The 26,966-nt window shown below is 33.7% G+C and overlaps 2 protein-coding genes across 2 annotated transcripts in view; both read left to right on the top strand.

Annotated features, from left to right (window-relative positions):
• Positions 1 to 12,176, top strand: part of LOC128987284 (NAD-dependent protein deacetylase Sirt6-like) — a 36,291-nt gene extending 24,115 nt beyond the window's left edge. The window contains exons 6-8 of the mRNA XM_054408050.1: positions 5,884 to 6,010; positions 8,642 to 8,800; positions 9,919 to 12,176. Of these exons, the coding sequence (XP_054264025.1) occupies positions 5,884 to 6,010; positions 8,642 to 8,800; positions 9,919 to 10,119 (487 nt within the window). The 3' untranslated portion in view covers positions 10,120 to 12,176. The remainder of the gene's footprint in view (positions 1 to 5,883; positions 6,011 to 8,641; positions 8,801 to 9,918) is intronic.
• A 5,509-nt stretch (positions 12,177 to 17,685) lies between these two features.
• On the top strand, positions 17,686 to 26,293 carry LOC128984946 (odorant receptor 67b-like). The gene is made up of 5 exons (XM_054404316.1): positions 17,686 to 18,320; positions 19,473 to 19,566; positions 20,828 to 20,935; positions 23,630 to 23,785; positions 26,243 to 26,293. Exons 1-5 carry the CDS (start codon positions 17,686 to 17,688, stop codon positions 26,291 to 26,293), a joined length of 1,044 nt encoding a protein of 347 aa, XP_054260291.1.
• The last annotated feature ends 673 nt before the right edge of the window (positions 26,294 to 26,966 follow it).

The following is a 26,966-nucleotide window of genomic DNA, read 5'->3' as shown; positions in this document are numbered from 1 at the left end:
TCCTTGTCAAATTTTTGTGAGTCACTCACGACAACCAAATGCCTGTCTAACAATGGACAGTTTTGCTGCCAAAAGGTATTAAACAGTCAAATTATTTCAGAGCTGTTTAAGTTTCAAAATTTCACAGAACAAGGGTCTTCTTTGAAGTTTTCTTTGTATGTTGAAATTCTTTCAAATTTGGAATCAATATTAAACACAATTTGGACTTGTCATAAAATGTTGTAAACACTTGTTATTTATTAAAATATTTCCATTTCACTAATACTATTACCAATATTACCAATTATGATCGTTACCTGGATAAAAGAAATAATATTTGTACAATTCAGTGAAAAACATAGTTAGAATCGTATTATAAACGAGATGAAACACAGACAATTCCATATGTTTGTAAAATATCAAGTGTGACGTAAATTCCAAAAGGTAAAATAAAATTGTATTCACAAAACAGGCAGAACCCTTAATTATGTGGAACAAGAGATACCAGTAAAATATAGCTTTTAATGACATGGACATTCCTTTAATATCTCACTCCTTGCTACACTGACCCTGCATCCATATTCAGCTAAAAATATGCACCGTTTTTGTCATTGTCTCAACGAAATGATTATTGTCATTAATAAATGCATTTACAATGAAAAAGTGCATACTCAACCAGCAGTTTGTGTTTTTATTTATTAAATGTGAATTTTTTTAAAGGCAAGCAATATAGATTTCACCGAAATTGTTGAGACTAGAATGTGTAACTTTGTGTGGAAAATCGAAAATCATTATCACGCAAGAAACAGAAATAGTTTAAAAGTTAAAACTACTTTAAAGATAAAACCTTGGAAATCCTATTGATTCCTAATGAAAAATGGCTCTTGAGACATGTTGGTTAACATTGACAAAAATGTATTTTGAATTTTTTATGTGTTTCAAAATGATAAACAGCTTGTTTAAAATCACTGTTTTTGATATTTCTGAAAATTTTAAAAAATAGCAGAGTAAAAGCAGTAAATTAAATTGTAATAACTAATATGAGTATCTAAACCAACAACACATTTTTAGGGTAAGGTGGTCTGAGAAATTCAGTAAAACCAGCCATTTAACCAAAAATAGTACCATTTTATAATTTACAATAGTATACATACATATATAAATTTGTAATACATGCATAGGAAACAAATGTTTTTGGGACATTTTTGTAGCTTATGCAACGTATTTTGTTAATATTTGTGTAAATACCTGTTTCATCTTCAATTTAATTTCAGTCAGCACCACATTATTCAAATAGTCTTTTATCCACTCGTAAATCTTCAAATTAATATCACTTAGACAGAATTCAGCCAATATCACCTCGACGTTTGTGAATTTTTCCATGCTAATGTCCACTGAACCAATGTTATTAGGTCTACGAAGAAAATTGGTAAGCAATATCGTGGTGTTTAATAAAAATGGTTTGTAAACAGGTACTTTGACTTCTAACTCATCCATTGCCTTAGAAGACCCCGAGGATAAGAAACAGTTTTCAAAATGAAGCCCTACTTTTTCTAGACGCAGTGGCAAGATTATCGACATATTTTGATTGTTGATTGTTGTTTTGATTTGAACATCACTAATCCTCCTGAGAGAGCTTAACTCCCCCAAAACACCGTCCACTGCGAGGAGTTTCAGTTTCACCGGAATTTTCCCCACAAGTTTCACAGTTTCTTGTTTTAGATCAGGCACTGGGATGAACTCACTGTCCGTATTCTGAAGAGTGCTTTTGACATCTCGTACTAAATTATCCGCCCAGCTGTTTAAGTCAGCACTGTTGCACAAACACAAGGTGAAAAGTTGAAGAAAGTGAAAAACTACTTGCATTATCTGGTTTTCAAGTATTTTCCAAAAATCGATAGCTGAAAAAAAGTTATAAATTAACTTGGCACTTTTCTTAACTTACGCATTCATTTGAATATATGGGAATACTGAACTTGTCAAGTCAACTCAATACCATGCAAAATGCTGTGTGTGACACATAGTGCTTCACCAATGCCGATGCTTGTCACTTGTCACGTTATGGTCGCTTAAGAATTTTCAAACTGATTAACATTAATTATCGTTTTCTGTAATACCCAATAATTGTCTGTCCATAAAGTTAAACACGAGATTATCAGATTATCAATTTATGACAACAAATAGTGTTAGATAACAGATTGATGTCCTTGAACTTATTTCTGGTGTACGGTATAGGTGTAGTTTATGTAGATGGAATTTCCTGTATTTTTATTTTTACAAAAAGACTTTAATAACCTTGAATTTTTTTAGAGAGTACAAAAGTATATTACTACTCTTACTATAAAAAAAGAAATATACTTCATTCACTTTTGAAGACTATTTTATATCCTTGAAGGTAACATACAAGATAACATTGACAAATATGGCAACAATTGTTATTAAATACGGACAAAGAAAATTGTCTGACATTCATTCGGTGACATTCTAATGGGGTCTGCCCAAAAGGAATTAATGGATATGTTATTTCTTACTGTAATAGTTTCAACTCACAACTGTAGATCAATATTTAAATTCATTATTAAATTGTGTTGAAGCTTATATTACAAATAATGTGTAGGATTAAAAGCTCAGATTAAGGTGTTTACAATAAAATTACTTACTGATCAATTTAATTTTGTATTAATATTCAAGTTTATGGAGTTAAAACATCAAGTTTGGAAAACTTGCTTTATAAAAGGCAAAATTGAGATAATTTTAATCAATTTTGGGTGTTAAAAGATAGAGAATATTCCTATAAGGTAAGTCAGCTCTGAGAGTACTTACTCAGTATCAAGTCAGAACTTATGAGTCTCCACTGTACTGTGTTGCTGTTCTTACATTTACTTAGCTTTCATTGACAACTCTTGTTTAATCAAGTGTTGGAGTTGGCTGGTTGCCTTCCTGTGTTAGACAAAGCGTATTTCTCACTCTGGATCTTCTTTATAACATCTCACGCTAAACCATTCATAATATATCAGAGGATTGTAGTACATGTTCAGGCTTATCTGGTGTCAGTGTCTCGTAGTGATGATTTTACAAAAAAAATAATAATAATAATAAATAAATAAACTACAAAATATTGAGATTCACAAAGTCATCAATACAGGTAAATTATCAGTGTTAGTAATTTTGATTAATCGTTGTTAGGAGAGTAGGATTACGATTACCGTTTGTTCTTCTGTGAATGATATCATAGAAACCTAGATATTTTAATAATTTATTTGTGTCTAGATAAAAAAAAAATAATTGCAAATGTTTTCGGTATCCTCAATCTCTTTCTGACATTATAATTATATAGTATTAACATTATTAGCTGGGTAGCTGAATTTTTTCAGGCTTACATCGAAAATCGTTGAAGTCATGCTAAAGAAGGCATCTCGTACTTCGCATATATGTTCTCTTTTGTTGTGATTTCATTGTTTTTTTTTTTGACAATTTTCAATCAAGGGAATAAGCTATTACCGTAAATCTCATGGTACCTGGACCTGGAACCTGGGTGGGACCAATTTACTTTTTTGTTTTGATCTCCCCAGAGGCAAAAAACACTATTCGTTTAGATTTTTATTATTTATATATGTGTCCGTGAACACAATGACTTGAGTAATTTTGGTCCGATTTTGATAAAATTTGGCTTTAAGGTGTAGGGGGGAATAAACTTGAAAAGTCCACGAACCAACAGGATCGGGTCATGGGAATGGGTTATTATGAGGTTATAAAATTATCAAAAATTAGTAGGCCTACTCTTTAAAAAATGTTAACCTTTAACCATGATAATGTCCGATTTTCATTACAGCCATCGTGGAAAAATTGAAAAAACAAATAATATTGTATGTTAAAGCGGTGTCCTAAAATAAAAGTAAAACCTTACAGAAAAAATTCCAAGAAAACTTGGACTTAAAACAAATGTTATTTATATGGGAAATAAATACGAGGTACGTTCGGAAAGTAAGTTTGTTCCCCTAATCTACGGGATAGCGCTACGATCGCAATTTAGCACATGCGCAGTAGTTACTCTGTGTCAACCGGAAGGAAATGACACAATTTTGAACTCGCTATTGTTGTCGTACACTTTGTAGTGCTTGTTTCTAATAGCTGCGTTAATTGAGAATCCTACCTATTGTGAAATTCGATCGTTGATTTGTTTTGTTAATGCAAAAACGTTAAAGCAATTGACATTCACCGACAAATCTGTGAGGTTTATGGGGACAATGTAATGAGTGATTCAATGGTGAGAAGATGGGTTCGACAGTTCAAAGAAGGGCAAGATACAGTGCATGATGAGAAACGAAGTGGACGTCCATCTGTGGTAAATAATGAACTGGTTAGTGGCAGTCAATGATAAGATTAAAGAAAACCGTAAGTTTACAATGAGTGCTCTTGCACGTGAGTTTCCACAAGTTAAACCCTGCCTGAATGGGATAAATCCGCCGAATGGGCAGTGCACTTGATTTCTTGACTTGTTGGGATTGGTGATATATTATTATCGCAGATAGTCACGGGAGATGAAACTTGGGTTGCCTATGATACCCCTGAAACCAAGCGTCAATCAATGGAATGGAGGCACACTATGGCAAAAATCAAACCAAAGCAAATCTTGACACCTCGAAAAATCTTCTGTCCAGCTTTCTGGGACAGTAAAGGCATTTTGCTTATTGATTTTTTGCCGCGAGGCCAAGCAATTCATAAACATGTTTATTGCAAGACACTCAGGAAACTGTGCCGTGCAATACAGAATAAGTGCCGAGGAATGCTCACGAAAGGAGTGAAGTCAAAGTCAAAGTCCTTTATTCAACCAGATTAACAATACATTGCATTGGCCAAGTCAAGAGATTACATTTTTATGAAATTAATTAACTACTAAATACATTGTATACAAATTGTTTTCTTTTATGTTTAATAAGGTTAAAGACTACCAGGAAATTCCCGGACGCTGTAGCAGACCTTATTTATCAGCATGGACTTAACTAATTTCCTGAATTTTCCGATGTCCTGTTCGGCTTTCAAAGGGAGAGGGAGGTCATTAAAAAGTTTTACTGCATTGAAGTGGAAATTTTTCTGAAAGAAAGTGGTTGAGTGACGTGGTACTGAAAGATTGAAATTGTTGCGTAGACGATAACTATGGATACTTGGAGAGCTATATGATGATTGGTTTTTCTTGATAAATGATAATGTTTCTAAAATGTAAATGGAAGGGAAAGTTAGAACTTTTTCATTCATCAAAAAGTTAGTGGTTTTCATTCATCACAATGCTCAATCACACACCAGAAATGTGACGAAGACACTTCTTCAGGGCTTTGGCTGGGATGTTTTTGACCATCCTCCGTACAGCCCTGACCTCGCTCCAAGCGATTTTCATTTGTTTTGCAATCTGAAGACTTTTCTTGGTGGTCAGCGGTTAATCTGCAATGAAGAGCTGAAAGAACGTTTTACCAACTACATTGGCGGCAACATTCTACGAGGAGGCTGTACTCGAACTTGTACCACACTATGACAAATGCCTCGAAAATCTCGGGAGTTATGTCGAAAAAAAGTGTAAGAGTTATGTTGGAAAAAGGTGTAAGAGTTGTAGATTTTTTTTTTTAATCTGTACTCGTTAGTCCTTTATTGCAAAACAGAACTTACTTTCCGAACATACCTCGTATGTCTTGTCTATGAAAATATTTTAGTAAAAATCCTATCAGACAAATTGCTGCAGTGGGGATATTTTAACCTATTTTCTCAGCTTGCAATCTCCAACATTGTGCTGCTGCCTTGGTGAAGTAACAATGAAAATAAAATCTGCCACCCACCTCAACCATTGAACTGTAATCTTCAATAGTTTGTTCAAACCCACAAACAGTCTAGACAGCTTCACTTGTGTTACAGTGTAGCAGATCTGTGTATAAGTTTGGGCACAACACTACAGATCCTACCTAGCGGCAATCTGCCCTTGCACACCAAGAAGTACAACAGCGGACGACTCGCCATCTGCAACCTGCAACCCACCAAGCACGTGAGTTACTTATAAACACTGTGAAGCAACTAGTCTTGTTTTACGGCTGCTAATGTCAAAAGATTTTTTTGTTTTCCAAGCCACTAGCTCCCAGTTAGTTTTCCATAGCCCACTATGCTTGCACATGTTGTTTTACTAAGTAATGTTGTGATTTATTATTTTCATTTACTTAATTAACCTGTAGTGTTTTTTTTTAGATCTAGCTTCAATCATTCCTGTAGCCTTCTCGACTCTGCCTTCTGTGTAGAATTTGTTATTCACAAGTAAAGCAAACCAAACCTTGAGCAAGCTCTAAAAAATATTCCTCAATATTTGGAATTTAAAATAGCTCAATCTTTGGCATCCTTGGCTGTCAAAGCAATATAACAAGTCAGCTGAGTGAAATGATAGGACCTCACAGCTCCATTTACATTCTGGGCTGAAAACGGATATAACCGTCCTGAGATTTTTCTTGATACACATTGTTTATAGTAAGAATATAAACATTATACTGCATTATAAATGGGGTATTTTTGTGTTTGGCAATAATAATTGCCACAGCTGTTTCAGCTACAATTTTGCGTCATAGAATGTGTGAATATTGAGAAACTGTCAGTTTGCCCAAGGTTGTTTATGAGTGACTGATGTTTACATTTGGGTTTTTTGCTTATTTTCTATGTTATTGAAAATGACTGATCCACCAATCAGTTCTAAATATTTTATTGAAATGCTAGAAAAAAGTATGTCTGCGAGGGATTTTATTATACATTAGAGTCCCGCAAACTTGGTGTAATGTGGACAGGAAGGGTGCCGAGTTTGTGAAATGCCAGGTTATCGGGAACTAGGGTTAAAAATAAGGACAATAAAATTTTTAAGCTTTTAGTGAATTTCCCTATAGGGAAGTAGCTATTACCGTAGGTCTCATGGTAAGACCTAAGCCCGGGACCGATTTACTTTTTCATTTTGATGTCCCCAGAGGCCAAAAACACCATTCGTTCAAATTTTTATATATCTATATATAGATATATATATATATATATATTTAATAAATAATATGTAAAATAACATGAGTACCCTTTTTTTATATTCTTTTTTATTTAATAAATAAAAACACATATATATATATATATGTGTCCATCCGCACGATAACTTGAGTAATTTTTGTCCGATTTTGATGAAATTTGGTTTGAAGGTGTAAGGCGGGATAAACTTGAATGAGTTCGCGAACCAGCATGATCGGACTATGGGAACGGGGGTTTATGGGGGGTTTTATGGGGTAAAAATAGGTTTTTCCCATTTTTGACTCTAAAAACACCAAATTTCTAAATTTCTTTTCAAACCATTTTGTAGAGCTTAAAAAAACAAATAATTTAGTATATTGAAGCGTTATTATGCGCCTAATTGTTACGGAGAAAATTCAAAAAAATTGTAATTTTAAAATTCCCATGTTATTCTTATGGAGCAGAAGTCAACTGTTGTAGTTTGCTTGTTTATGAAAATATTTTAATCAAATTTGGAAAATACATTAACTTCTTACTAAACCACAGTACCTTTTAACATTTTACATAAAAAAACTTGTTTACCCTCCCTGTTGCAGCAAACCTAAGTACTCATTAAACTAATTCTGTTTAAATAGGGAATAAATGTGATATTTTTAAGGAGACATTTTAGTTTAAATCCAATCAGGCAAATGGAAATTCGCTAAGTCTGCAGGTTTGCTGCGGCGGGGGTATTTAACCTCCTTTTTTTATATTACAAGTCACTCAAGTCAGTATTAAGTCATCATCTATAGTCCAAAATATCCTTGGTACGAGTTGTGAATGATTTTACTTGAGCTGGCTTGACTCCATGTTTAACTCGGACTCAAAATATTACTAATTTTCTGAGCCAGGTGATGGCCGAGTTATCCAGACTGCCGGGTTATCGAGTGCCGAGTTTGCGGGATTCTACTGTACTTGGCATTGAAAATCATAGTACGGCATGTGATGGATATGATGAACCTAAAGAACAGTCTTTACGTAGTGGAAGTGTTGGTGGCGGTTGGGGATGAGGACATGGGAGGGAAACTGAGTGGTATAGATTTACTTCAGAATGATAGATCCATTTTAATGGATAAAAAACAAAACAAGCGAAGGAATGCGGTCTACGGATATATCTGTCTGCCGCCCACAGGAATATTCAAGATTATTGACAGTGTTAATATTTCATGATTATCACTATGGAATGGATGGCAGACGATTATAACCGTCCACCCTAGGTTTTTTGTGGGCCTATGAACGACATATCCGTAAAATCAAATTTTATTTTCTTCACAACTTTGGTACAAAAAATAGTTCAGCAATTAAATAAGAAAATATCAATTAAGTAAGCATAGCTTGTTGAGAAAATACTGAAAATTGCATGGTGCAGAGTATAAGCTAAAACACTTAACACTGTGCACCATCAGTATTGGAAATAAATTTGGTTAAAAATATAAGGGGTTATAATAGGCAGCTGTTCTCAGTATTTTAGCATTGAATTTGGATTTTGCACCAGTATTCCTTCATCAAAGACCAGCTGTTGCCAGTTTTTCATTAAAAGAGAACATGGTTGTATGCATATCTACCCACAGAGTGTTCTAACAACAAACATACATCTACTCTCCTGTTGTAGGATCGGAAAGCTGACATGTTGATCCATGCGTATGTGGATGACATCTTGGTGAAGCTGATGGAACAGCTGGGATTGGACATCCCAGAGTACTCTCGTCTCAACGATCCTACGCTGACACGTCGGGGTCGTCCCATGGAGTGGACTATCCTGGACAGTGAGGTGAGAGGGGCATGTTCTGACAAGTTGAAACTCAAACAATGTGTGATAGAAGTTTCAAAATATCTGGTTCAGTGTTAAAAGCTGTATCTGATGGGGAACCATTGAGGAGTTTAAGGGATAAAGTTTGGCATATACAAGGCTATTCAAAAATATCAACCCAGTTTCCAGAATTTGTATCTCAAAAAATATAAATCGTAAAAATAAGTTTTACGCTGTTAGAAAGAGAAAATGTCAAAGTTTTATTTACACTGATACAAATGCTCGACGTGTCCCCCCTGTGCTGCATGGCAAACATCTAAGTGATAGCCGAATTTTCCCCACAAACGAGATAGCATCTCTTGTATCAGTGACTGCACAGCTGCAATTTCTTAAAATTACCTAAATAACGAGTTATGCTTTGTATAGTTGGTGGTTAAATAATGAATTCAAGGTGAAAATCCCGCTGCACCGTAATAGAAGACTCTGTTTTTGCAAACTCCATGACACAGAAAATCTTGTGCTGTATAGCCATCTTACTAACAACTGATGGTAAAACAAAGTGGCTGTCCATTGTTGCGATAACTTTTTTGGCCGTTAACAGAACTATGGGCAAGAAACTTAAAAATTTTCTCTTTTGAATGGTGTAAAGTTTATGTCTTTTGAGATACAAGGTGATGAAGTTGGGTCCATATTTTTGCATAGCCCTGTATATTAACACCAAAAAAGGTTATTTTACATTATACCTATATTTCCTGTGTCCAGATAGTAAATGTTCCACTCTCTTTCTCAGAAGAAGTTGTGTGCTTGGAGGATGCCCAAGGCTTCTAATGTTTTTAGGGCTGCATGTTTTTAGGCTATGTTAAAAACTCCAAGCCATTAAAAGAGAAACTAATAGTTTCCATGAATAGTTCATAATCACACCTTGTTTTGGGAGAAAGTCCACTTATTTTATGAGGCTATAATAAAAATAAATTACTTTAAAAGATATTGTGAATGGGTTTTGTAAAAATTTTAATTATTGTAACACTCTCTATTGAAAAATAAATTATTTTTGTACAGAACAACCAAAGTTGAAAGGTAATTGTGTCAAATGTAAGTTCAATGATATGGTTTTATAAACAAGTCAAGTGTTTTTTTAGGTAGCTGCCATGCGGAGAATGTATGAGAAAACTTGCTGTCGAGGAAAGAAGAAAAGGCCAGAAAAAGAGAAAATTTCCTCTAAGAAAATCAAAAGAGAACCTGAATTCAAGTGTGAAGATAAACTTGCAGACATCAAAACAGACAGTGAATTTACAAAAATTGAAATCAAAGTTGAGAAGAAAGAAAGTGATACTGGTTGAAACTTAGGGATTTCTGAACTGTGAGTTTTAAACAAATGCAATTCAAACAAATATTCTTTGTCATGTAGCACTAGGAAGATATGACATAAAGGACTAAATATTAATTTTTATTTTTAATAATTTACAAAGGTTTAGAAAATCTCTGAATATAAAAATTATAGGAAGGTAGCTTTATTATAAAACTAATCAAATCAATCATATTCCTTAGAGTTAAAAGACTGTATTTTGTAATGTATTTTAATTTTTAAATGTTGCATGTGTTTTTAACTTAGTTATTAAGATAAATAATTTGTTTTTAGATTATTTTCAGTTGAAATAAGTGATATAGCACGGTGCATTATTAATATTATTTCTTATCAGTATTTTTGTAGTTGTAAGTGTAGAAATAAAAAAAATTGTCATCTAGTCCCTTTTGTAGCATTTTGGATCTGCTTCTCTCATGATCTCTTGTTGGATCATCTTTAGGATTTATCCTCATGAAAATAACTGATATCAAAACATTTTGCATAAGGTTGATCCTAAAATTGTTGTATGGCCTGTCAGAGAAGGTCCTGCCACCACATTAGAAATGTATGCTCCTATTGACATTCTTATTTTGAGCTTCTTTACAAATTTGCTACAATTTATTTGGTAATTAAAAAACCTGTTAGTTTTTATGTTTCATAGAGCAACAGAGCTCTCTGAGGTCCATGAATATGGCAATTTCCTTTTAGTAAGGGTTTCAAATAGTGTTTTGTTGTTGTTAAAACTATTAGCTTTACCCTTACCTTGGAACAGGGTATGAGTCGTAAATTATACAAAATATACAGGTATTATTAATAATTTTAACATTTTACATATTCTCCATGATAAAAGGCATCATTGCAGGAATAATAAACTCACCAACAAATTTTACAATACTCCATCTGGTTTGTGCCAATCATTTTTACAGTGTAGCGATAGACCTTTTACTGTGGATGAAGACTTTGACTTTGGTGAATAACTTTAAGTCCTAAGGAGTATTAAATCCAAAATAAGAAACCTTCTTAGTCATATTTCAGAAGTGTCCAGGCAGACGGATGTTTGGTTTGATAATGCACAATGGACATGTATTTATTTTTACCAATTTACATTTCTAGATTAGGGAAATCAAGAAAAGACCACCCAAGGATTTTTTGTAAATATCAATATCTAAAAAAATATTGATCCTTTTGTCTATCTATATACTTACTACAAAAAGGTTTTTCTCTGTAACCCCCTTTTTTCCTACTTAACCGCTTTTTACAATAGTATTTTAAAGCTTATGACAAATGTAGGGAGGAATGGTAACTAAAAGGTAATTTCCTTTAGGGCTTTGCCTCATAGATTTATTTCTAGAGCTCGCTTTCAAAGATCCATTGATGATGATGACCCACTTTCTTTATAAAAATTGAAATGTAAACTGTAATTTTCTCAGCTTTATTTTAAATTGGCAACTTTCATTGATAATTGCCATAATATTAGTTTATGTGTCAAATTGTAAGTGTAAATCTGTAATCGTACTTTATGGTGTACATTTACAATCAACACATTTAATATATTTTTAACTTAATAACTGTGTTAAAAAAACATAATCATTGAAAAGTAAAGGATGATATTGTGTTATTTGTTTGCCTCAAAAACAAGTTTTAAGCCCTATTAGAGTAAAAAGCTTGTGTCAGGTCCCCTAGACTGTATTACAGTCTTGTAATAGTAGACACAATCATCAAAGTCAATCCTTTAATCAACATTATAACTTTTGAACAATTCTATCACTACTAGTAGGGTGATAAATAATATAAATAAACAATTAAAGTAATATTACGAACAACCTTTCGTGTAGTTTTAGTTTAACTATGAGAGAATCAGGTAGTATAAAATATAAAACTAAATGTGAGAATAATTAATTAATATAATTAATATTTACAGTCCAGTTTTACCATAAATGAATTGCTTTCTGAATTTTGTGATGAAAAATGTTTAAAGACAGAGTACGTACACTAATGCATGTCAAATGATTTTTGAACTATGTGTTACTAATTGATGTTAAAAGAATATGCTTTATTTATATTTTTATAATAGTTGATTTTAATTTAATACATGTATTTGGATAACTATGCTGTATTGATTACCTTTGATTATTTATCTCCTTAAGTCATAAATAAGTACTTAATGGCATACAATAAAGTACATAAGTATTTTATTGCATAAAACACTCTTCAATAGAAAGGAAATGGTGAACAGATGCATGGGCAATCAATAAGTTATAAAAACTGAAACTAAAAAGTTACAACAAAATACACCAAGAACAGTACAATTGAGAGAAAGTTACCAATTCAAAAAAGTTAGAAAAAAAATTTAAATGAAGATCTTGAAGCAAAATTTACAAAATTTACTGTTTCATAGATGTACAAAGAAGTCAATGGCATTATTTTTAATTCCCTAAAAGAACATTGACAGCTTGATCTATATTCTGCACCTATCATCACTCCAATAATACTTTTTTGGACTTAACTTTGCTAATACCCTTTGAGTTTCCCCACAGAACAATTCCATATCGAAGCAGAGAGTGTATTATAAGCATAATAAATAGTCCCTATAATACTAAAAAGACTACAGTTTGCTTAGATTAAATTTTTGTATGATTTAGAAGGTGTAATCTATGAGCGAGATGTGTTTTAGCTGCATCAAAAAGAAATCACCCTACAAGCTTTAGCCAGATGAATCTTATTCATCTTTGTTACTCATTTCCTATGTGTGAATAGTCCATCTTTCATATTGCAATAATAATTTTATTACATTTAAAAATACTTCACTTCTTTCTCACTTTTATCAGCAGCCTACATAGTACTACTGCATTCACTTATTACTTTCAAAAAGTATTAAGAAAGAAATTAGTTTTAGAAAGTATGGTTTTCGTCAACATTTTCGAGTTTCAGTTTTGAGTGGATTTAGGCCTACCCGTTTTGAGTCCCCCTGTGCCCAAAAACGTGGTTTTTGAAGTGATGTCTGTCCATGTGTATGTGTGTGTATGTGTTGTCTGTCTGTGTGTGTATGTGTGGTGTGTGGGCTACATAGCTACAGACCACACCTGTTGTCCGATTTTGATGAAATTTGTTATGTAGGCACTAATCTATAGTATCTCCAGCCGTATTCTTTTGAAATTTTGATTTTTCATGGTGATTTCTCTATGAAACCCATTAAATAACAGAAAAATTGGATTTTCTCGAAAACTGCCTGAGCAATTTTTATGGACAATTTTCATGTTGTAGTCCTTTAAATTCTGATCAAAATGGTACAAATAACATTTCCGTAAAAGTTAAGGTTCCAAAGTTGTAACCTATGTTATTTTCCAATAAAAAACCCATAAATTAACAACAAATTGGATTTTAAGAAGGTTTTGATTAAAACTAATGTGTTGTGGTCCTTATAATTCTAAACAAAATAGCCCAACCACCATTGCTGAAACAGTTGCGGTTCAAAAGTAACTTTTGTGATTTTTTCTATAAAATATCATAGTTACTTTCACGGCCTACCCATGTTAAAAGTTGTTGAAAAGCTAATGGGATAACGTATGTGTCAATTGCTGATACCGTTTATTTATAATATTTATTGCAAAAATCATAGAGGTTTTTTACAATTACAATTAAAATTACAGTATCTTTGTTTGATGATACTATTGTGTTTATATTTCTTTTAAACAAATACTTTGTTAAAAGTTTCATGTGCTAACACCCACCATACTCGTCTACAGGAAGTTCTGCTTGTAAACCAAGTTGATTCTACCTGTATTATGCAAATAATTAAATAGACTTATTAGCCAGAGTACTCTTGCCATTGTGTATTTTGTATTGTCAAAGTTTACTCTAACTTCCTTTCAGGTGTTTAATGTTTCATAGTCTTGGCTGGTAATTAACTTCCCCTTGCTCTTTGTATAAGTATCTCAATATTAAACTAGTAAAAAAAAAACAATAAATAAACATTTTTTTTTACATATTTGTAGCATAGATTACAGCTATGCGAGGACCAGTTTGGACAAATCAATAGTACAGTAAAACCCTTCCCTAATTAATAATTGAGATTCTGGGTGGTCAGTGATATTATAAAAATATGGGTTTTAGGGAAAGTATTGTACAAATATTTAGCATTTTGCCCCTTCAAGTCAAGTTACGAAATTGGGTAAAGTTATCAGAATAACCCTAAAGTGAACATCCTGTGAAAAGAATGACCTTGGCAAAGGCCTTTGACATTGATGAGTTTATAACTCATGCTAAGAATAGAATAAGAAAAATGATTTTTTAATGTCTTCCAAAGAGTTTTCTTGTTAAATGGGTATTTCTAGGTTGTGTTCAGTACATTGAGTAAAAAAAAAAAAATACTTTCATCAAAGAAAACCATTTTTTTCTGTGCATAATGATAAGCAATAAAAATATGAAACCCTTTTACAAGAGTAAATACAACAACAATTTTTAACTTGCTCTGAAATTGTTTTTTTTTATATTTTTCATTAAACTTTAAAAATATAAAAATTGCTCTTGAATTTTATAGAAGTGTAAAAATTAAAATTTGTATATTTTGTTTTTACCATAACAAACTATTTCATGACTATGGAGGTAAAATACCATGTCATAAGGCCTACTTATGAATATTCAATGGCTCGGGAAAACTGCTCGAGTTACAGCAAGTTTCTGTTTAGTGTTTGTTGAAACTCAAACAGAAAGCCATGCGTGCAAATTGCAACCTAGAATATAGGCTGTGTTATCTTATACTGTCAATTAGTGTTGACTAATATACAGTTTATAAACTAAAATCAACAATATGAGTTGTTCTCTAGATCGAAACATAAACATGTAACATCACATTGTTTCAAAACCTCATTACGCTTCATAGAGATCTGCTTCATAGAGATCTGCTTCATAGAGGTCTGCTTCATAGATTGGTCGTGGTCTTGAAAGATTGTTTGGAAAATTGTTACATACGTACTCTTACCAGGTATAGTTGTTGAAGTAAATAATTTATTTATTAATACAATTATTTTGCCCTAAAACTATGCTTGAGTTTAGATTAAAAAAAAATAATAACCACTCAATAGGTTGGTTAGTAAATTGGTTAGAGTGCTTGCCTTTTAGTCTTGGAAAATGCTAAGACAATGGGAAAATGTGAAGTTTTATGCAGCTATAATGTTCATTATGCCACTAAATGCTACTTTTACTTAGGGTATTGGCTAAAAGAGTTTTTTAACAAATAAAATATATTCATGTTTTCATAGTTTAACCACTCTTTGTAATGGAATGTCATGATTCCTATTCTAATTAGTTACTAATTAAATTGTTTAATAATAATACTTTATCGTCTTGACAATTTGTTTTGTAATTGACATAGCAAGTAATTAATTCCAAGGCTTTGTTTTAATTGAAACACATTATAATTTTCTATTTTTTTTATTTGATGCATTCTTTCATGAAAGCCTTCAATGGAATAGATTGGATCTTTTGTGAGGATTTGTTTTTATTTTGTTTTGTATTCTTAATTTTAAGTTTTGAATACTAATCGGTAATTTGTTAAATCATTTTCTTCCATTGTAATGAATATGTTTTTCATAAAACTTTGTTTTGTGGAAAGTAGAAGATAATATTTGTAATTTTCCCAAACTATAATCCGCCACACATTGTTCATCGTTTTCCACAATTTTCTTTAAAAATAGTAATTTTTTGTAAATATATATTGAGTAAATGGTCATTAACTGGTAATTTCTGAATACTTTCTGATATAGGATTGGCGGGGTTTCAATTTAAAAATAATTCTTAATGCAGACTTTTGTAATTTAAATATTTGTTTAGTTTTGGGTGAAGTTGAGCCCAATATGTATAGCATATCTAATTTTGGGAAATAAATAACAAATTATATACAGTCAATAACAGAGCATAGACAATCTTCTTAGTTTACAAATAATCTGGGAAAGTTTTTTACATACATGCTCAATTTAAAGGATGAAATATTAAGGGAATAGCTGATATGTTTGTTCTTTGCTTGGGTAAACTTTTTAATATACAGTAGTAAAATATATTGATCACCTGTGAAATAGCAGTGAAAATTACTAATAATCATCGGATGATGAAAATAAACTACAGATGGTATATGGCAAACAATTATTTAAAATTGAATGTCCATGAGAATTATATTGGAACTTTAAGTCTTCTAGGATCCAACCCTTGGGTGAAACCGTTATGAAAATACATAACATTCCTTTTTTCTATCTGTTTAATGAGTATACTGTACTGAATTCCAGCCTTCTAGCTAGTCGGGAAGTTGGACGATTCCCCTTTTCTCCAGGGAAATTTTATGTGAGGCAAACCTTTCCATCGATGTTTAGTGAAATACGAGTCTCACCAGTGGCGGTTCCAAGGGGGGGGGGGGGCTTTACATAAAATTTCCCTGGAGAAAGGGGAATCGTCCCGACCCCTCGGACCCTTGATATATAAATTAAAACATACATTTCGAAATATAAATGTAACGGCAGTTTTTTAGACACAGTTATAGAATTTAAAATAGCTTTAAAAAGTCACCAAACCACTTCAAGATTAGCAAATTTTCTGGAGGAGGACCCCCAAACCCCCCTCCTGGTTTGGGACATCCCCGTTAGCCCCCTCCCTTGACATGGACCTAGAACCGCCACTGAGTCTCACCACATTTTCTCATAATCTGGAATCTTGAGATTGAGATTCAGGGTAAAGGGACAAGAACTTTACTAAATAGTACAAAGCAGGCAACTACCAGATCCTTATTAAATTTTCTGAAACTTGTGTTTTACCATCGAATATACAGTATAGTCTGTTCACAAAATTTAGGCGGTTTCTGGGGAAGTTCCCCCACCTGCTTAATGTATGTTGCAGCTGATGTTGCTGTGTTTTGACACAAATCTCTGCTTTTGATCTATGTTTTAATGGTAGGATCAAGACGTGGAGGGAAAAGATTTCTTTCCCTAAACTGCCTACATTTTGTGAACGGAGTATATACAATATATTATGTACCATAGTCAATAATGTTTTTACTTTAGTTACGGGAAATGTCTGCAAAATCCTAGGAGATATATTAAATTTCATACCCAAATATTTACTTGAACTAAACTGTATACTGTCATATACTTTTTAACTGCATACTGTATATTCTGTAGAACCAATTTCTTTAGAAGCTATGGTATTTGTAGTAACATGGATTAAAATTAAGTTGTATTTCAGGGCAAAGAAGGTAATTTACTTAATGACTGGAAAGAAATTATTAATTTATTACTATCAACTATAATTTTTTACTTTCCAGATTGTTAAAATGGAAGCAGACCCTTCCATGAACCATCTTTCATTTATGTTAAAATATTACACATATCTTGTCCTGGGAAGAAAAGAAATCACCGAGGTTTTGTGTTTTTGTGAACTCTTGATGCTCGGGGGTTTTCTTGTATCAACGCTTGCCTGCTTCGATGGAAAAGAAGAAAATATCTTGAAGGCACATGATGCGTTAATCCTTTTCACGGCTTTTCTATTGGAGCTATTAATAAATAGGAAGAGGAATATGGCTCGCAAAATGGTGGAGAAAATACTCGAACACAGACAAAATCATGAAACTAGCTCTGCTCACTCAAAAATAGTTAGAGAATTTACAAAAGAAATGAATCTATATTGCAAAGTAGTCACCACAGTCTACATTGCAGGAGCTTTGCTTTACTGCACTGTCTCTGCGCACCTAACATTGAACAATCCAGAGGAATCTGACAGAGAATACGTACACCTGGTTATAGGATGGGTTCACAACTCCAAATATTACTTTGTTCTATTATTCCTCAACGCTCTCTGCATGTTCATTTTATTTACAACAGTTTTTCAATGGTTCTTAATTGTTTACTGCATGATTCTAAAAATTAAATGCCAAATACGCCTCCTCTGTTCTGACTTGGATGCTATCAATGACTATTTTGATGAATTCAAAAACTATTTAGAAAGTAACCCAAGTGATGGGCTGGTGGGTCGATTGAAAACATCACTGAATTTCAGCAGAAAAAATGAAAATGAAACTGAGACATTTGAGGGGAAAACTAAATCTTCATTCAGAAGTTTGAGTCTTCTTAAAGTCAACAGGGGGAAATTTATTGAGGAACAAATCAAGCTGTACTTCAAGAGTATTGTTCAACAACACATACAAATAATAGAGTAAGTGCAAATTGTTTCTATTCTAGATGATTAGATTTATGTCAAGGTAAAATCACAACCAAATATTTTTGGTAATAGAATGTTCCTTTCTTGCTGCTGATGGTATCATATGTGGCCCTGGGAAGGGTTTCATTATATTTTCATGAATCATGAAAGCGTCACCCGCTTATGAAATTATGAAAGGATCTGCAAAAACCTGGTAAAGATTTCTCAACATATAACTTCAAGGTAACTGCTAATGGATCTTTCACATCTTATTGATTCAAGGAAATTTGTATTCTGTTTTAAAATTTCAGGACCTATTAATGTTACCAGCAATTCAAAATCAGAGTTTGACATCCGAGTAACGATACGTCCAGAGTGCACGTCGATTCAGATTCAGATTCAGATTTTCCGCGCTTGGTTAATCTGAGTCAGATATTTTGTTAATGGCCACAGTGGAGGCAGGAAATACGCCGCCGGTACTGACTCGGTTTGCAAAGAAACAAGTCACTCGTTATGGAATTAACGTGCAAAATTATAGCGTCTGAAACTGTTGTAAAGTTACAACCAGTGAAAAATGGTGTTCATGATATTATATATCTCTTTTCCTATAGCTAGAAATGATAGACCTTCTTTCTATATTGCGTTGAATGGAGCCCGAAACCATTGAAACTTATTATTAAAATTGGATATCAAGAAACTGGTGTAACCTACATCCTGAAAAATTCCTGAAGACCGTTTAGTGGTGACCCTAAGAGTAAGAATGGAAAAATATATATTTTACTATAAAAACATAATTTATTTAACTAAATAGTTTGCGTACGAGAAATATCTGAATCTGAAACCAGAATGAAGAATTCATTCCGGTAAGCAGGTGCCTGCGCGCGGGCTCGGAAACCGGCAGCCACTTCCATTTGGATGCAAGTGCCATTCCTTCCGCCGAAAATCTGAATCTGAATCGGCATGCACTCTGGACGTACCGTAACGCTGGAGAACAGGCAACCAGCTTTCAAGTCTGCTCTGAAGTACCAGTACTGCCCACTATATTCGTATTGTCTCCTTAATAACTCTCTTTAGTACAATTTAGTACAAAAGTATAACATACAGTGTAAACCTGTTTGGTGAGTTATGGAGTTTTAATACAGTTAACAATTCTTGAACTTTTTACAGAAATGTGAAAGTGGCAGACATAACTTTTCGCCTTTCTATGATGATAAGTGTCCAGCTTGGTGTAATGATTGTGGCAATGACAATTCCTGGTTTGGTGAGTTAGTTCACACACACATGCACTTAGCAGATCTCATAGATATATATTGAAGATATTTATGAATATGTTGAAAAACAGCAAAAACACAACTGTTTTCTTAACTGTGAAAATTTATTTCTTATGTCTGTTTGATACTTTTAACTATTAATTGTTTATCTCTACTATTGACTACCTTTTGACGTAGCCCAATTAATTACCAACCAATTAAATATAATTTTGTCAGTAGATCTGTACATCGTATTTTTGTGTGAACAATGATCGTAGCCCAATTAATTACCAACCAATTAAATATAATTTTGTCAGTAGATCTGTACATCGTATTTTTGTGTGAACAATGATTTCTGGTGCTTAAATTGTGTAAAAAAAATTGTACAACCCTCTCATTTCTGTATTAGAAAATTAAATGGTTGTAATCTTGGATTTTGTAACTCACTAACAATGATTTTTAGGAACACCTTAATTGTGAACAAGTAAAGTTAGTCTTGATGGGTTTCAATAATCAAGACATAACATTTCTGTGTGAAAAGCAAAAATGGTGAATGTAAATAATTAAGGACTTTGACAGCTTAATCATAATATATAATAGTATTTGCATTAAGTTCTGAGCCAGAAAGTGAGTTATAAAAATAAATATCCTTGGTAAATATTATTGTTATAGACAAAGGGAGAGATTACGGTCTCATTATTGACCCAACAATTTGTCTCGAGACAACTGAAAGACAGCCAAATAAGGAAGTACATGAAGAAAAAGTGAAAATATATGAGAAAACTATCCCCTATTATTCGGAAAAATATCAAAATTTGAAGTTTGTGGATTACTCATTGGTTCAAGAGGCCACACCTAAACTCAAACTCTCACTTGTTAGCTGCTGAGAGCTAACACCCTTCTGTCACCTTCTGCCACTGGGTGTTGGTCCACCTACAGAACCAAGTGATGAACTAAAGTCTAAGGTGTAATGTGATGGACATGAATTCATTAACAAGTCCCGCAATTTTGGAAGAAATTCAATTTTGAAAATCAAGTGCTATATCTAATAGGTATCTTTGACAGCCATAACATTTTCTATTAAAACATTATAAGAAACCAAACCACCTTTGTAACAATAATCAATTAGGTTGAACAAACTTTTCAATTTTTTTATGTCATATTATTATTTGTTCTACAGCACACTACAATGTGTAGTAAGGTTAATTGTTTTAATAAATTTGAATAGGTATATATATAAATACTGAACAGCCTTATATCTTAAATTTGTAGGGAGGGAACGTTCCAACCCAAGAATTATTCCACCGAGGGATAGAAGTCTTGGAGATCATAGGAAGTATTGGGCTTTTCAACTATTTCGGCCAAATGGTTATTGATCAGGTAAGAAGTGTGTATAACAGATTGCAAAATTAATGATTTAATGAATGAATAACCAGTTTATTCCAAGAAACAACATTGACAAATTTAAGTTGTGTTTATTGTGTTGCAGAGTGTAAGATAAACAAATCATACACCATTGTATGATATTTTTGTACATTGGTGCCTTGCGATAAAGATTGATTTGATTTGAAGAGTTTTTCTACACATTACTGAACATACATTTTGTGTTTTTATTAGCCCAAAAAATTAACAAAAATAGCAGACATATAGTCAGTGCGTCCCCTAAGTTGCTGTACGATAAAAAAAGAAGCTATTTTTCATGGAATAGTAATAAAAATGAGTGTGACAATTGACAGTCCCAAGTGCAGTAATTTTTGCTGTTTTCCACGACTATTCACTAACACGACATTCACTACTAAGTGTCACAATCCTTCTCATACAAAGGAGTGTGTCGGCTGGAAGGCAACGTGTTATCCAAACTTTCAACAGCTTCAGATAATCGCACAATATCACAAATTACCGGTATTCATTAAATTTAAAAAAATAAACTGTAAACAATCATACTTTGACAGTTTTCATTGAGTATCACAGCTTTTAGTTGCTGCTTAGTTCAAATTAGCTGTTTTCGTAAATGCAAAAAAAAAATAGGGCTACACCCCGTTGGTAAACCTTGTAACTTTTTAATGCTATTTAGTACAGTCAATCCGTATCCAACGTGGACAAAAATGGCGCCCGGGGAATTTTGTCAGAAATTTTTTGCTTACTAGCTGTTGTACCCGTGTTTCGCAACGGAGAGGACACTGAAGCAAGTAAACATTGAGTCAGAGTTAAAATTTTTAAAACTGTACATTAATGTGCATATATCTCTGAGCTATTAATCCCGATCCAAACATTTGTTTATTAGTTCAAATTTTTAAACAAAAAGCTAACGTATCAAAATTATTTCAAAAAAATTATACATAGAATGATCCTTCTGTTTCCATGAAAATAAGTATATTTTCATAAATATTTTAATCAAACTATTCTCATAATTATAAGTTAAGCTTGGGAGCAGAACCTGCTGTTTGAACTGTCAAATATTATTTACAGCTGACTTCAATTAATATTTTTTGCTATTTACATTCTTCCAATATGTAATCATTGAAACTTTGGAAGCCCATGGGGCGTAGCCCTAGGGAAATATAATGACAGGAATATGCCTATATGTTAACCAGGTATATAAGCTACCTTCATTAGAAATTTTATTTTAATCGTTTCAGTGGTTCTTGCGTTATTAGGTAACAGACAGACACACACACACACACACAAACACACACAATCTCATTTTAGCGAATTTCCCATATAGGGAATAAGCTATTACCGTAGTACTCATGGTAAGACCTGGACCCGGGACCGATTTTTTTTTTCGTTTTGAGGTCCCTAGAGGCCAAAAACACCATCCGTTCAAATTCATATATATATATATATATATTTATATATATATGTGTCCGTTAGCGCGATAACTCGAGCAAAAATGATCCGATTTTGATGAAATTTGGTACAAACGTGTAAACCTACGTTTATTCGAACGAGTTCGCGAACCAGCATGATCGGACCATGGGAACGGGGGTTTATGGGGGCTTTTATGGGGTAAAAATGGGTTTTTCCCATTTTTGACCAAAAACACATAAAATTTTGCAATTTCTTTCCAAAGAATTTTGTAGAGCTTAAAAAAACAAATAATTTAGTATATTGAAGCGTTATAATGCGCCTAATGGTTACGGAGAAAATTCCATAAAATTGTAAATTTAAAATTCCCATGTTATTCTTATGGAGAATAAGTAAACTGTTGTAGTTTGCTTGTATATTAACATATTTTGCCCAAATTTGGAAAATGTTTTTATTTCTTACTAACTATTAACATTTTACATAAAAAAAACACTTTTACCCTCCCTGTTGCAGCAAACCTAAGTATGTGTTAAACTGATTCTATTTAAATAGGGAATAAATGTGATATTTTTAAGGAGACATTTGAGTTTAAATCCAATCAGGCAAATGGAAATTCGCTTAGTCTGCAGGTTTGCTGCGGCGGGGGTATTTATACTGTATATTTAGTATAGATCATAGAACCAAATTAAATAGTTGAAACAGCTGACTAAATTCTTTAATTCCTTTTAAGTATAAATACTCATAAGGCTAACATGGGGAACTACAGAGCCACTGGGGCGGAGCCCGAGAGGATTTTTGAGTTAAGAATATGCCCATATGTTTATCGGGAATGTGAGCTATCATCATGCCAAATTTTAGCCAAATCCGTCCAGTGGTTATTGAGTCATATCAAACAAACAAACACACAAACTTTCTCATTTATAATATCAGTACCTATGTATTCAGAAACAGTCAAACTCCGGGAAATGGTTCTATGGTTTAAAATAAAGAGAATATCGAGAATTATTTTTCCCAAAAATTGCTCAGTTAACCAGACATCCGTCATTTGGTATTTTTCTTATCTTTGGATTGTTCCAACCAATCTTTATGAAACTTTTGGTTTGTATGTTAAGTTAGAAGAGACCAATGCTAGAAAAACAAGCTATCTTGATTCTGTAAAAATTTCAAAATGGGGACCATTTTAATTTCCTATAATCAAATTTTAAAAATTGCAGATTTTATGAAAAAAGGTCAAGGGCACTTGTATTTAGCATTTCAAATTTCCAGTCAGAATCACTTCGCCAAGCTCTGTACAACTGTGACTGGACAGACAAACCTCACAGTTTGAGGCGAGGACTGCTCATCATGCAGATCATGGCATCCAGACCTCTCAAACTGACCATCGGCGGCATCTACACACTCAAACTGGAGACTTACGGACATGTAAGATGTGTACAGCTTTGCTAAGTTTAAGCTTCAAAATGGTCTTACTATCGATGAAGCGCTTACAGGCTATTTTTTGTTTGCACCTTCAAGATAGCATACCTACTGCGCATGATCTTTGACTAGAATTCTGCATTCAAGAGTTAGTAAGGGTGTTATTTCAAGGTCCTCCGCCATCAAGGCCTGCTATTGTCAAAACCTCTCATTCGCATTCCTCTGAATCGTATACAAAAATTAGAAAGGTTCATAAAAGGTTTAATAAAAGTGTGGAGTGACCTAATAATCATAGTAACAATAAACAAATACATACATTATAAAAATGTGGTTCCTAAGCGAATCAGTTATTGTTGCAGCCTTTATACTGTGGACGAGTATTCTATTTAAAAGTAGGAGACTTTTTCTTGGCCGGTCAGGCCAAACTGTTCCGTTGTCCATTGGTGACAAAGTCTCCCGGCGCCAAACCCATCCAAATCCCCTCTACCTACCACTGAGCTGGTCTAGATCATTGACTATATAAACGTTATATACTTATATAGTCAATGTCTAGATCAACAATTTCGCATCACAAATCGTGGGTCTGGTTGTTGGTGGTTGACGTTGTCGGTGGCAAACTTTGGCTAGTTTCTTCAAATTTGGCATTAGTATTCTTACTCCCCCTTTTTCTTTTTTCATGCACCAATTGCGGGGTCCCCTGAGCCCTGAGGTGAGAGGTTGTGTGGGGCCGCACCTTTCGCTTGTCCTAATTAAGGCTGCGCTAAGGCACGCTCTGTCTTCATTGGTCCCTATAAGTTTTAATGAATAACCAGAATCCTGGCTGAAGAACTAGGTGATGTTAGACAGTAACCAAAAGTTGATTCATTCTTCACTCATCTTTGCCTTAAACTGTGCCTCCTGCCTGACGTGTCAGTAATGTTCTCATACCACCACACAAGTGTCTCAATGTCATAACACCGTGAGTGTCTCGATTTCATACCACACAAGTGTCTCAATGTCTTACCATAATGAGTCTCTCAGTCATACCACCATGAGTCCCTCAATTTCATACCACCATTAGGGTCTCCATGTCATACCATCATGAGTCTCTCAATGTCATACCACCATTAGGGTCTCCATGTCATACCATCATGGGTGTCTCATTGTTATACCACCATTAGGGTATCCATGTCATACCACCATTAGGGTCTTCATGTCATGCCATCATGGGTGTCTCCATGTCATATCACCATTAGGGTCTCCATGTCATACCATCATGAGTCTCTCAATGTCATACCACTATTAGGGTCTCCATGTCATACCATCATGGGTGTCTCATTGTTATACCACCATTAGGGTATCCATGTCATACCACCATTAGGGTCTTCATGTCATGCCATCATGGGTGTCTCCATGTCATATCACCATTAGGGTCTCCATGTCATACCATCATGGGTGTCTCATTGTTATACCACCATTAGGGTATCCATGTCATACCACCATTAGGGTCTTCATGTCATGCCATCATGGGTGTCTCCATGTCATATCACCATTAGGGTCTTCATGTCATGCCATCATTGGTGTCTCCATGTCATACCACCATTAGGGTCTTCATGTCATGCCATCATGGGTGTCTCCATGTCATATCACCATTAGGGTCTTCATGTCATGCCATCATGGGTGTCTCAATGTCATACCACCATTAGGGTCTTCATGTCATGCCATCATGGGTGTCTCCATGTCATATCACCATTAGGGTCTTCGTGTCATGCCATCATTGGTGTCTCCATGTCATACCACCATTAGGGTCTTCATGTCATGCCATCATGGGTGTCTCCATGTCATATCACCATTAGGGTCTTCATGTCATGCCATCATGGGTGTCTCAATGTCATACCACCATTAGGGTCTTCATGTCATGCCATCATGGGTGTCTCCATGTCATACCACCATTAGGGTCTTCATGTCATGCCATCATGTGTGTCTCCATGTCATACCACCATTAGGGTCTCCATGTCATACTATCATGGGTGTCTCCACGTCATACCATCATGAGTCTCTCAATTTCATACCACCATTAGGGTCTCCATGTCATACCACCATTAGGGTCTTCATGTCATGCCATCATGTGTGTCTCCATGTCATACCACCATTAGGGTCTTCATGTCATACCATCATGAGTCTCTCAATGTCATACCACCATTAGGGTCTCCATGTCATACCAAGAGTGTCTTAATTTTAAACGGCTCCGAGTGTCTCATTTGTTATTATATTAACAACCTTATAAGTGATAGTGTGTTGGATCCACCTAGTCATATCCCATTAATTTTTATTCTGACATTTTTTAACTCATAATATAAAACTTACTTAGTTCTTATATTAATTAAGTATCAGGTATAGGTTGGCTAACATTATGGATAATCAAGTATACATATTTCACTGGTAAATTATTTATTTGTATTCACTTTAATTGATTTTTTACAGATATTAAGTACCACCTACTCTTACACGAGTATGATCCAGTCTTTCAACTAGACATGCAAATGAATATACAAATGGATGAAGAGTGTATTTAAGGTTAACTTAAATTTCAAGATATTTAAAATAAACATTTAGCCTAGTTGTATTTAACTTGTAACTCAATGATCGTCTGTAAAGGTTGTGTGTCATTCTTTTATTTTACATCATCATCCTTCTACAGAACTATTTCCTTGAGTTAGAAAAAGGTGGAAGTAAAATATAGATTGTTAACAATGAAATTTTAAGTGTAATGTTTACACTTTTTACTTATTTTGTTGCAGTTTATTATGGAAATAAACTCATGAAAATAACTTATGGTGGTAATAATTGGATATGAAAACCCCTCCAAACCATTGCAGGTACTTCCGGTTCTAAAAATGTTTTGCAACTCTAAATTGAAAACCAGATAAAAACATATCCACAAGCAAAAACTATAATGAGGACTAAGGATTACAATTTTATTCTTGACCTTGACCATACCATATTTTCTATGAAAGTGCTTAGATCGATTCAAATTCCTTCAAAACACATCAATCACATTAAGATTGCATGTTAAAATGTGGGTTCAAAGGTAACTAGTCAGTGAATTTAGTCAGATAGATATTGTTCTTGCTTGTTTAAAGTTGATGCGGTTAGTTTTTTTGAACCAATTCTTTGTGTTGTATATTCTATTGGATTACTGCATGGA

Source organism: Macrosteles quadrilineatus, unplaced genomic scaffold, assembly GCF_028750875.1.
Source record: "Macrosteles quadrilineatus isolate MER2022 unplaced genomic scaffold, UCM_ALF_1.0 Scaffold_2__2_contigs__length_208266976, whole genome shotgun sequence".
Taxonomy (NCBI): domain Eukaryota; kingdom Metazoa; phylum Arthropoda; class Insecta; order Hemiptera; family Cicadellidae; genus Macrosteles; species Macrosteles quadrilineatus.
Note: the sequence above shows the minus strand (reverse complement) of the source record. Positions and strands in the feature narration are given on the sequence as shown.